This window comes from Glandiceps talaboti, chromosome 22 (genome assembly GCF_964340395.1).
Source record: "Glandiceps talaboti chromosome 22, keGlaTala1.1, whole genome shotgun sequence".
Taxonomy (NCBI): Eukaryota; Metazoa; Hemichordata; class Enteropneusta; family Spengelidae; genus Glandiceps; species Glandiceps talaboti.
The window spans coordinates 9,188,385-9,201,614 of record NC_135570.1 but is presented as its reverse complement, the minus strand read 5'-3'; the positions used below and the strand labels follow the sequence as shown (position 1 = coordinate 9,201,614).

Sequence of the window (13,230 nt, the reverse complement as noted above, 5' to 3'; positions counted from 1 at the left end):
CCATGAATACAGTAATGGTACTATTGTATTCGTGCATAATCAAAAATCTGGAGGAAGCACCATAAAAAATTGCCTGGGTAAACTAATTCGTGCAAACTATAACCAAAGCCCCTCCCTCGTTGCGCAAAAGAACGCCATACCATACTACAGTAAAATGAATATGGGCAATATTGAAGTGACGAAAAAAGCCTATGTTGGGGATTCAACATTTGGTATCTGCGACTACAGCACACGACCATGTTCCTATTTTACGATTCTTAGAGATCCGTATGAACGAGTCATTTCATCCTATAACCTGTGTATTGTGACGAACTCAAAAACTGAACAGTGTCAGATCAAGAATGCTGCAGACCTTTCTGTGAAAGAATGGGCCTTGCACCAGGGTAGTTGGTTCTTTCGGCAGTTACTTCTAAATCCAGACTTTTTAACTGAAATGTTCGATGAACGTATCGAGAGAATGAGAGCCCCGGATGATCCAAGCACTACCGAAATGCCCCCATGGTGGAGAGGTGAATTAATGTTGCGGTATGTTATGCCAAAGGAAAAGAAAGCTATTGTTTTGGAATACGTTCTAGACAATTTAGAATCATGGTTTGCAGTTATAGGTTTGACGACAGAATTTGACACAAACTTCCGTTTACTGGAACGTGTTTATAAACTACCATTTGCGAGTCAATGTGAGGGCATGACCTCTAATGCACGACCGTACACATCACAAGGCCAATCCACTAACGTAACTAAAGATGAGATTAAAGATAGACTTCGTGATGAGTTGGTCTCTGATGACGATGTAAATGAAGTCTTGTATTATGATGTTAAGATTTTCAGGAAAGCACAGGATATCTTTAGACGTCAAGTATTAGCATACAAAGAAGGAAGCGCCATGAAACAACCCGATGTAAACGTCAGAAAAAAATAGTGCCATAACGTCGATGCTCTTGTGCAAGTATCACCAAAATGTTTGATAGAATAACGCCAATGGCGTTGTAGCACAACTGTACAGTTTTTAAAAGTGTTTACCCACATGCTGATCCATGCTAGGTATAGGTGTACATTTGCTGGATGACTATCCAGTTGCTTATCCAACTCTGTTGCCATTGCAATATACGCCATCATTTGTTGCTATGGGCGTGGTCACGTTGCTAGGCATATTTGCATGCATTTTTTGAATGTTCGTTCACTTGTCTATGAATCCCTGATGTTATCTTTGTGAAATACACCATCGTTTGGCTGTTGTTATGGGCGCGGTCACGGTTGCTAGGGGTTTTTGCAGATATTTTTGAATGTTTACTCACTTGCCTAACAGACTCCAAATATTGGGGGCAATAAATTGGACCAAAAAACATATTTTTTTAGAACTCGGCAATTACAGTACTGAATAATTTCATCTGAAAGCAATTAGATTTGAATAAAGGTATCTCTGTAGTGCATAACCTTTGACCTGGTTGAAATTGTTATCCATAAAGTGTGATCGGAGTGCAAGAACTTGAAATAGCAATTTCAAGCAAAGGACCTTTTAGGTCATTAGATCTGTGAATAAATGGAACTAAACACCTGCCACCGGCATACAATGAACACCTCTTCCGTGTAATAGTTTTCAAGTTTCAAGTTTCAGTTTTTAAATTTGAATGTCACTTTCCCTCCAAAATTCCCATGTTCACATAACTTTTTTTAAAATTCTGAACTAGATTCTAGGGTGGAATCATACAAAATAATACTTATTTATGAATTCATGATCAAATTTAAATTGTGTTTGTACATTGCAAAAATCTAAAAAAAAAAATATGAAAGGTTTGTTCTTGTACGTACAATAACAACGATTATCCATGAGAACATTATTTTATGAATTAAAAATCCAAAATAAATAGCCAATTCTTATCCATATGGCCACTTTAATATGATTCAAAATAAAAAGTGTTTTGTTTTTTGTTAACAGATTGTTCACCCTTGATTGGTTTCCATTGGTAACATAACAACGTATCTGATATTAGGTTTCTCATTATGAATGCCATATTGAAATTTCTTATTGGTAAAAATTCAGCAATAAATGACAGAAATTATATTTTTTAAATCCATAAAATAAACATTACTGCAAATTCTAAAATTCCACATATGCATTGAGAAGGAATAAAGCAAACTTGGTTCATCGGGACACATATTATTGCTTAGATTGGAAAATATCAGACGAATCCTGCTACTACAAATGCATCAATATACGCTCTATACTATACTAGAAATTCTTTCCAAATGGTACGGGAGTCTAAACAAGGAAAACAACCTATGAAATACTACTCGCCCCTATGACTTGGTTTATCTCTTTGTGGCAGACATTAGTTTATTGATTAAAGTGCATTAGCAGTTAACCTAGCTGACTGTGTTTATTCAATATTAAAATGATAAATATTTCAAACCAGAGACTTATTTTGGTTTTTTGCTCTTCATCACCCGTAAATTGTTAAATGCGGTCGTTGGCGGCGCCCTGCACATTGTGCGACTTTTGCTCACGGTCCCTCCGAAAATTCTCACATTCATCTCAACTGTTATTTTAGTCTAAAATCCTAGAAATAACATTCGAAGTTTCTTTTACTTTCCCACCTACATTATCTTACAAAAATTCCAAAACTTTTCGTCTGCATTTCATCAGGTTGGAATGATACTGAGTCTGTGTTACAACTAATACAAGAAACCAGTGTTTCAGACTGTCTTTCACATATCGTCGGCAATCATTTGTAATAGTTTCGATATTTTATTCTATGTTAAAACATATAACAGGTCACACAGCAGGTGGCTGTGTATTGCCATTTCTTTGTAAGTGGTTTTATGGTATGGTTGATAATATTTGGCTTGCAACACAGTGACACAGCGCTAGCGCCGGAGCTTAGGATACACTGTTGTTGCGCCCTCAGTGTTTTGTTTTGTTTTATCTGTGACGTCGGATCAGTTTGTTTTACATTTAATTGTATCTGTAACGTTTTCGTGTATGTATGTTGGCCGTTCATAAAACCTTTTAAAGACTATGGTTCAATTCCCAGGTTGTCACATTAGTCATGTGTTATCATATCAGTGGAAGCAAGGCACCGTTATTTTGTTCTGGAGCAACTTTTTCGCAAATTTGAGCCGAAAATGTATCAATTTATTTTAATATATTGAAAAAATTGTTTCAGTTTGTTTCATTTATCTGCCTAGTGTCATATCCCAAACGGCAAAAAAAACCCAGTGTAATAATGTTCCCTGTTTTATTTGTTTAATTTATTACTTACTAGTAGGAAATGATCGAGGATTACATTACTGTAACAAGTGTATGATTAGACTGTAGAATACGCCATATGGCTCATCGATATCACCCATATCAGGTTTCTAATCACACATACCAAACGCCGCGTCCGGTTACAGACAACATCAAATTGTGTGTACGATGTTCCGTATATACATGTTTAAATAAAGTGTATATAATTATTTTTATATAATACAGTTTTTAAATTGTAAATGTGGAAGGCTAGGGTGGTAGTTAATCTTGACTGCCCGTGCCATTTAACAACTGATGCACGGCAAACTTGTTGAACGCAGTTCCTCGCTTGAAGGGGTGGGTTAGCATTGATTTCGTCTTGCATCCTTCAAAATTGTATTTAAGGATTTTTAATCGATCATAAAATGATATTATCACAGACATTAATATTTCAATGTTCTGTGTTCAATTGGTACCTGCTATTAAAAGTGGCACGAATGTTTTATTGTTAAGCTGTCGTTGGAGTAAATATATCAAATATTACGATAAATGTTATACCTAAATAAATTAGTCCTGTTCTGGAAATTCTTTTTAAGCCGTTCACCAGATAGCCAATCATCAGGTACTTAGTGATGACGTTAGATGTTTGTAAGGTGTATCCATAGTTATTCATTTTAGTATAGTATTAGAGGCACGGTAATTGGTTTTAACTGAAGAGTAGCGGTTTTGTGATCGACTGCATGTGTGGAATAACAGCAGCACTCCAGAACGACGTAAGTTTTCAACAAACTTTTATTCTGCAATATTTCTTCGACCCCTTGGCAACTTTTAAGATGTGTCTACATGGCACATCTCATTACTTTGTCACCACCTGTGCAAGACATGATGTGGAAGCTTGGGTATTTTTTAGTGGTTATAAACTTCCCTTACAGATAAACTGTAAACATATAGGGATTCTAACAAGTTTCCATGACAAACGTGCATTCTACTTCCGCTTGTTGAAGCTTTTAACTCAGTTCGTTAAATAGACATCACATAACTTAGGCGAAATGATGTCTCCTTAGCGATCCCCATTGTTAACACTAGAGAGTCCGATTCTGCCGACACCTCGTCCCCTGCTTGCAGACGGTGCACGCCTTTCGAAGGAAGGAAGGAAGGGACGACTTACTCCGTCTGCAAGCAGGACCGGACTAGCCGACGCCCTGCCAGCGAACAAAAATAATTGACTACCATATACCAAATTATACATAATAGGCGACATGTGAAGTGTACTTAAAGTAATTTTTTCTGTTTATCAGTTTCCGGAACGCAGTCCAGTAGTTCACCATGGCCATATCAAACGTTTTCGTAGCATTCATACAACAATAACAAGCCGAATAAAAAACTGGACAATATGCCTTATATCAGTTGAGTAGTTACTTTTGAACCCAAATTTAAACTCTCAACACTCTTCTCAATGCGAGGTAAAATACAAAATTAGAATAATTTAAAACAAATATTGTTTTTATTTGTTTTAATGAGTTATTTACAAATTTCCATAATCCATGTTACAAAGGTATATGGTACCTAAGAATTCGTCATGCGTGTATCAAGAATCGTATGATATGTAAATCAGTATGTAAATTATAGAATATTATGATGATATGCAAATAAGTATGCAAATCATAAAATGATATGCTGATATGCAAATCATAATCATACCACACCGAAGATAAACGTTCTTCAATGCAAGAGAATATTTTATTTAGTTTATTTAAGTTTATTTAGTGTCTGATAATTTATGTTATACCATCAGGTACTACGGATTGGCATTTCTTTGAGACAATCAGTGCACACAGTTAGTGTAACATCAGTACGGATCCATCAGTACTATGCTCTACAAATCAAGCGTGATTCGATCGACAGGAAAAATATGCATCATCTTGTCAGTCATATTTGGGATATTGGTCGTACATGAAGTCTTGATAAAGTATTTTGTACATGGACAAAGTGGTTCTTTAGTGAAGTCTGTGAAACAAAGGTAGGTACACGATAGTAAAGATTTCTTTCACATCTCTGGCATCGTCGTAAAGTGACCCCTTTGCAACACTGTCTGAATAATAGATCCATGGTCTCACCTACTACTAACTATATCCCTACATAGACCCTACAGTAGTTGTTATGCGCCAAGTGCGTCAAATGGCATAGTGCATAGATTCTATACTAAATTGTGTTCGATTTTTACTTTCAGTTCGCGAAAAGACAAAGAGACAGTTTTTGGAGATTTAAACTACCAATGGCTGATGAAAGGGACTAACATCCTTCCAAATTACTTCACGTCAAGATCTTATAATTCAAATATCAAAACAAGACAACCACCTGACCATGAATACAGTAATGGTACTATTGTATTCGTGCATAATCAAAAATCTGGAGGAAGCACCATAAAAAATTGCCTGGGTAAACTAATTCGTGCAAACTATAACCAAAGCCCTTCCCTCATTGGGCAAAAGAACGCCATACCATACTACACTAATATGAATATGGGCAATATTGAAGTCACGAAAAAAGCCTATGTTGGGGATTCAACATTTGGTATCTGCGACTACAGCACACGACCATGTTCCTATTTTACGATTCTTAGAGATCCGTATGAACGAGTCATTTCATCCTATAACCTGTGTATTGTGACGAACTCAAAAACTGAACAGTGTCAGATCAAGAATGCTGCAGACCTTTCTGTGAAAGAATGGGCCTTGCACCAGGGTAGTTGGTTCTTTCGGCAGTTACTTCTAAATCCAGATTTTTTAACTGAAATGTTCGATGAACGTATCGAGAGAATGAGAGCCCCGGATGATCCAAGCACTACCGAAATGCCCCCATGGTGGAGAGGTGAATTAATGTTGCGGTATGTTATGCCAAAGGAAAAGAAAGCTATTGTTTTGGAATACGTTCTAGACAATTTAGAATCATGGTTTGCAGTTATAGGTTTGACGACAGAATTTGACACAAACTTCCGTTTACTGGAACGTGTTTATAAACTACCATTTGCGAGTCAATGTGAGGGCATGACCTCTAATGCACGACCGTACACATCACAAGGCGAATCCACTAACGTAACTAAAGATGAGATTAAAGATAGACTTCGTGATGAGTTGGTCTCTGATGACGATGTAAATGAAGTCTTGTATTATGATGTTAAGATTTTCAGGAAAGCACAGGATATCTTTAGACGTCAAGTATTAGCATACAAAGAAGGAAGCGCCATGAAACAACCCGATGTAAACGTCAGAAAAAAATAGTGCCATAGCGTCGATGCTCTTGTGCAAGTATCACCAAAATGTTTGATAGAATAACGCCAATGGCGTTGTAGCACAACTGTACAGTTTTTAAAAGTGTTTACCCACATGCTGATCCATGCTAGGTATAGGTGTACATTTGCTGGATGACTATCCAGTTGCTTATCCAACTCTGTTGCCATTGCAATATACGCCATCATTTGTTGCTATGGGCGTGGTCACGTTGCTAGGCATATTTGCATGCATTTTTTGAATGTTCGTTCACTTGTCTATGAATCCCTGATGTTATCTTTGTGAAATACACCATCGTTTGGCTGTTGTTATGGGCGCGGTCACGGTTGCTAGGGGTTTTTGCAGATATTTTTGAATGTTTACTCACTTGCTTAACAGACTCCAAATATTGGGGGCAATAATTTGGACCAAAAAACATATTTTTTTAGAACTCGGCAATTACAGTACTGAATAATTTCATCTGAAAGCAATTAGATTTGAATAAAGGTATCTCTGTAGTGCATAACCTTTGACCTGGTTGAAATTGTTATCCATAAAGTGTGATCGGAGTGCAAGAACTTGAAATAGCAATTTCAAGCAAAGGACCTTTTAGGTCATTAGATCTGTGAATAAATGGATCTAAACACCTGCCACCGGCATACAATGAACACCTCTTCCGTGTAATAGTTTTCAAGTTTCAAGTTTCAGTTTTTAAATTTGAATGTCACTTTCCCTCCAAAAAATGCAATAAATGACAGAAATTATATTTTTTTAAATCCATAAAATAAACATTACTGCAAATTCTAAAATTCCACATATGCATTGAGAAGGAATAAAGCAAACTTGGTTCATCGGGACACATATTATTGCTTAGATTGGAAAATATCAGACGAATCCTGCTACTACAAATGCATCAATATACGCTCTATACTATACTAGAAATTCTTTCCAAATGGTACGGGAGTCTAAACAAGGCAAACCGTACCTATGAAATACTACTCGCCCCTATGACTTGGTTTATCTCTTTGTGGCAGTCATTAGTTTATTGATTAAAGTGCATTATCAGTCAATCTAGCTGACTGTCTTTTTTCAATATTACAATGTAAATATCTCAAAGCAGAGACTTATTTTGTTTTTTTGCTGGAGGGTGTCATTCAACAAACTGAATGTAGAAAAGGGTGTCATTCCACTGTTTACCACCTAGAAATGCTGTCATTCCATTTCCAAAGCATTAAAAATGCTGTCATTCCACTTATTTTATAGAGTGGCGGCTGTCATTCCCGTGGTTCTACAGTGTAGAGGGTGTCATTCAACAAACGGAATGTAGAAAAGGGTGTCATTCCACTGTTTACCACCTAGAAATGCTGTCATTCCAGTTCTAAAGCATTGAAAATGCTGTCATTCCACTTATTTTATAGAGTGGCGGCTGTCATTCCACTGGTTTTACAGTGCAGAGGGTGTCATTCAACTAACTGAATGTAGAAAAGGGTGTCATTCCACTGTTTACCACCTAGAAATGCTGTCATTCGTTTTCCGTCATTCAGGTTGTCATTCGTTTTAGGGTCACCCACTTTTTCGCAAATTTTAGCCGAAAATGTATCAATTTATTTTAATATATTGAATTGTTTTTAAATTGTAAATGTGGAAGGCTAGGGTGGTAGTTAATCTTGACTGCCCGTGCCATTTAACAACTGATGCACGGCAAACTTGTTGAACGCAGTTCCTCGCTTGAAGGGGTGGGTTAGCATTGATTTCGTCTTGCATCCTTCAAAATTGTATTTAAGGATTTTTAATCGATCATAAAATGATATTATCACAGACATTAATATTTAAATGTTCTGTGTTCAATTGGTACCTGCTATTAAAAGTGGCACGAATGTTTTATTGTTAAGCTGTCGTTGGAGTAAATATATCAAATATTACGATAAATTTTATACCTAAATAAATTAGTCCCGTTCTGGAAATTCTTTTTAAGCCGTTCACCAGATAGCCAATCATCAGGTACTTTATAGTGATGACGTTAGATGTGTGTAAGGTGTATCCATAGTTATTCATTTTAGTATAGTATTAGAGGCACGGTAATTGGTTTTAACTGAAGAGTAGCGGTTTTGTGATCGACTGCATGTGTGGAATAACAGCAGCACTCCAGAACGACGTAAGTTTTCAACAACCTTTTATTCTGCAATATTTCTTCGACCCCTTGGCAACTTTTAAGATGTGTCTACATGGCACATCTCATTGCTTTGTCACCACCTGTGCAAGACATGATGTGGAAGCTTGGATATTTTTTAGTGGTTATAAACTTCCCTTACAGATAAACTGTAAACATATAGGGATTCTAACAAGTTTCCATGACAAACGTGCATTCTACTTCCGCTTGTTGAAGCTTTTAACTCAGTTCGTTAAATAGACATCACATAACTTAGGCGAAATGATGTCTCCTTAGCGAACCCCATTGTTAACACTAGAGAGTCCGATTCTGCCGACACCTCGTCCCCTGCTTGCAGACGGTGCACGCCTTTCGAAGGAAGGAAGGGACGACTTACTCCGTCTGCAAGCAGGACCGGACTAGCCGACGCCCTGCCAGCGAACAAAAATAATTGACTACCACATACCAAATTATACATAATAGGCGACATGTGAAGTGTACTTAAAGTAATTTTTTCTGTTTATCAGTTTCCGGAACGCAGTCCAGTAGTTCACCATGGCCATATCAAACGTTTTCGTAGCATTCATACAACAATAACAAGCCGAATAAAAAACTGGACAATATGCCTTATATCAGTTGAGTAGTTACTTTTGAACCCAAATTTAAACTCTCAACACTCTTCTCAATGCGAGGTAAAATACAAAATTAGAATAATTTAAAACAAATATTGTTTTTATTTGTTTTAATGAGTTATTTACAAATTTCCATAATCCATGTTACAAAGGTATATGGTACCTAAGAATTCGTCATGCGTGTATCAAGAATCGTATGATATGTAAATCAGTATGTAAATTATAGAATATTATGATGATATGCAAATAAGTATGCAAATCATAAAATGATATGCTGATATGCAAATCATAATCATACCACACCGAAGATAAACGTTCTTCAATGCAAGAGAATATTTTATTTAGTTTATTTAAGTTTATTTAGTGTCTGATAATTTATGTTATACCATCAGGTACTACGGATTGGCATTTCTTTGAGACAATCAGTGCACACAGTTAGTGTAACATCAGTACGGATCCATCAGTACTATGCTCTACAAATCAAGCGTGATTCGATCGACAGGAAAAATATGCATCATCTTGTCAGTCATATTTGGGATATTGGTCGTACATGAAGTCTTGATAAAGTATTTTGTACATGGACAAAGTGGTTCTTTAGTGAAGTCTGTGAAACAAAGGTAGGTACACGATAGTAAAGATTTCTTTCACATCTCTGGCATCGTCGTAAAGTGACCCCTTTGCAACACTGTCTGAATAATAGATCCATGGTCTCACCTACTACTAACTATATCCCTACATAGACCCTACAGTAGTTGTTATGCGTCAAGTGCGTCAAATGGCATAGTGCATAGATTCTATACTAAATTGTGTTCGATTTTTACTTTCAGTTCGCGAAAAGACAAAGAGACAGTTTTTGGAGATTTAAACTACCAATGGCTGATGAAAGGGACTAACATCCTTCCAAATTACTTCACGTCAAGATCTTATAATTCAAATATCAAAACAAGACAACCACCTGACCATGAATACAGTAATGGTACTATTGTATTCGTGCATAATCAAAAATCTGGAGGAAGCACCATAAAAAATTGCCTGGGTAAACTAATTCGTGCAAACTATAACCAAAGCCCCTCCCTCATTGCGCAAAAGAACGCCATACCATACTACACTAATATGAATATGGGCAATATTGAAGTCACGAAAAAAGCCTATGTTGGGGATTCAACATTTGGTATCTGCGACTACAGCACACGACCATGTTCCTATTTTACGATTCTTAGAGATCCGTATGAACGAGTCATTTCATCCTATAACCTGTGCATTGTGACGAACTCAAAAACTGAACAGTGTCAGATCAAGAATGCTGCAGATCTTTCTGTGAAAGAATGGGCCTTGCACCAGGGTAGTTGGTTCTTTCGGCAGTTACTTCTAAATCCAGATTTTTTAACTGAAATGTTCGATGAACGTATCGAGAGAATGAGAGCCCCGGATGATCCAAGCACTACCGAAATGCCCCCATGGTGGAGAGGTGAATTAATGTTGCGGTATGTTATGCCAAAGGAAAAGAAAGCTATTGTTTTGGAATACGTTCTAGACAATTTAGAATCATGGTTTGCAGTTATAGGTTTGACGACAGAATTTGACACAAACTTCCGTTTACTGGAACGTGTTTATAAACTACCATTTGCGAGTCAATGTGAGGGCATGACCTCTAATGCACGACCGTACACATCACAAGGCCAATCCACTAACGTAACTAAAGATGAGATTAAAGATAGACTTCGTGATGAGTTGGTCTCTGATGACGATGTAAATGAAGTCTTGTATTATGATGTTAAGATTTTCAGGAAAGCACAGGATATCTTTAGACGTCAAGTATTAGCATACAAAGAAGGAAGCGCCATGAAACAACCCGATGTAAACGTCAGAAAAAAATAGTGCCATAACGTCGATGCTCTTGTGCAAGTATCACCAAAATGTTTGATAGAATAACGCCAATGGCGTTGTAGCACAACTGTACAGTTTTTAAAAGTGTTTACCCACATGCTGATCCATGCTAGGTATAGGTGTACATTTGCTGGATGACTATCCAGTTGCTTATCCAACTCTGTTGCCATTGCAATATACGCCATCATTTGTTGCTATGGGCGTGGTCACGTTGCTAGGCATATTTGCATGCATTTTTTGAATGTTCGTTCACTTGTCTATGAATCCCTGATGTTATCTTTGTGAAATACACCATCGTTTGGCTGTTGTTATGGGCGCGGTCACGGTTGCTAGGGGTTTTTGCAGATATTTTTGAATGTTTACTCACTTGCCTAACAGACTCCAAATATTGGGGGCAATAATTTGGACCAAAAAACATATTTTTTTAGAACTCGGCAATTACAGTACTGAATAATTTCATCTGAAAGCAATTAGATTTGAATAAAGGTATCTCTGCAGTGCATAACCTTTGACCTGGTTGAAATTGTTATGTGATCGGAGTGCAAGAACTTGAAATAGCAATTTCAAGCAAAGGACCTTTTAGGTCATTAGATCTGTGAATAAATGGAACTAAACACCTGCCACCGGCATACAATGAACACCTCTTCCGTGTAATAGTTTTCAAGTTTCAAGTTTCAGTTTTTAAATTTGAATGTCACTTTCCCTCCAAAATTCCCATGTTCACATAACTTTTTTTAAAATTCTGAACTAGATTCTAGGGTGGAATCATACAAAATAATACTTATTTATGAATTCATGATCAAATTTAAATTGTGTTTGTACATTGCAAAAATCTAAAAAAAAAATATGAAAGGTTTGTTCTTGTACGTACAATAACAACGATTATCCATGAGAACATTATTTTATGAATTAAAAATCCAAAATAAATAGCCAATTCTTATCCATATGGCCACTTTAATATGATTCAAAATAAAAAGTGTTTTGTTTTTTGTTAACAGATTGTTCACCCTTGATTGGTTTCCATTGGTAACATAACAACGTATCTGATATTAGGTTTCTCATTATGAATGCCATATTGAAATTTCTTATTGGTAAAAATTCAGCAATAAATGACAGAAATTATATTTTTTTAAATCCATAAAATAAACATTACTGCAAATTCTAAAATTCCACATATGCATTGAGAAGGAATAAAGCAAACTTGGTTCATCGGGACACATATTATTGCTCAGATTGGAAAATATCAGACGAATCCTGCTACTACAAATGCATCAATATACGCTCTATACTATACTAGAAATTCTTTCCAAATGGTACGGGAGTCTAAACAAGGAAAACCGTACCTATGAAATACTACTCGCCCCTATGACTTGGTTTATCTCTTTGTGGCAGTCATTAGTTTATTGATTAAAGTGCATTATCAGTCAATCTAGCTGACTGTCTTTTTTCAATATTACAATGTAAATATCTCAAAGCAGAGACTTATTTTGTTTTTTTGCTGGAGGGTGTCATTCAACTAACTGAATGTAGAAAAGGGTGTCATTCCACTGTTTACCACCTAGAAATGCTGTCATTCCATTTCCAAAGCATTAAAAATGCTGTCATTCCACTTATTTTATAGAGTGGCGGCTGTCATTCCCGTGGTTCTACAGTGTAGAGGGTGTCATTCAACAAACGGAATGTAGAAAAGGGTGTCATTCCACTGTTTACCACCTAGAAATGCTGTCATTCCAGTTCTAAAGCATTGAAAATGCTGTCATTCCACTTATTTTATAGAGTGGCGGCTGTCATTCCACTGGTTTTACAGTGCAGAGGGTGTCATTCAACTAACTGAATGTAGAAAAGGGTGTCATTCCACTGTTTACCACCTAGAAATGCTGTCATTCGTTTTCCGTCATTCAGGTTGTCATTCGTTTTAGGGTCACCCACTTTTTCGCAAATTTGAGCCGAAAATGTATCAATTTATTTTAATATATTGAATTGTTTTTAAATTGTAAATGTGGAAGGCTAGGGTGGTAGTTAATCTTGACTGCCCGTGCCATTTAACAACTGATGCACGGCAAACTT

At 36.6% G+C, this 13,230-nt stretch overlaps 1 protein-coding gene and 1 long non-coding RNA gene across 2 annotated transcripts; both read left to right on the top strand.

The window, feature by feature from the left end:
• The first annotated feature begins 3,955 nt into the window (after nucleotides 1-3,955).
• LOC144452334 (uncharacterized) lies at nucleotides 3,956-6,668 on the top strand. The gene is made up of 3 exons (XM_078143410.1): nucleotides 3,956-3,999; nucleotides 5,022-5,246; nucleotides 5,457-6,668. Exons 2-3 carry the CDS (start codon nucleotides 5,098-5,100, stop codon nucleotides 6,505-6,507), a joined length of 1,200 nt encoding a protein of 399 aa, XP_077999536.1. The 5' UTR covers nucleotides 3,956-3,999; nucleotides 5,022-5,097; the 3' UTR covers nucleotides 6,508-6,668.
• A 1,938-nt stretch (nucleotides 6,669-8,606) lies between these two features.
• LOC144451990 (uncharacterized) lies at nucleotides 8,607-10,235 on the top strand. The gene is made up of 3 exons (XR_013482326.1): nucleotides 8,607-8,650; nucleotides 9,669-9,893; nucleotides 10,104-10,235. It is a non-coding gene; the product is annotated as an uncharacterized LOC144451990 (long non-coding RNA).
• Nucleotides 10,236-13,230: the final 2,995 nt, after the last annotated feature.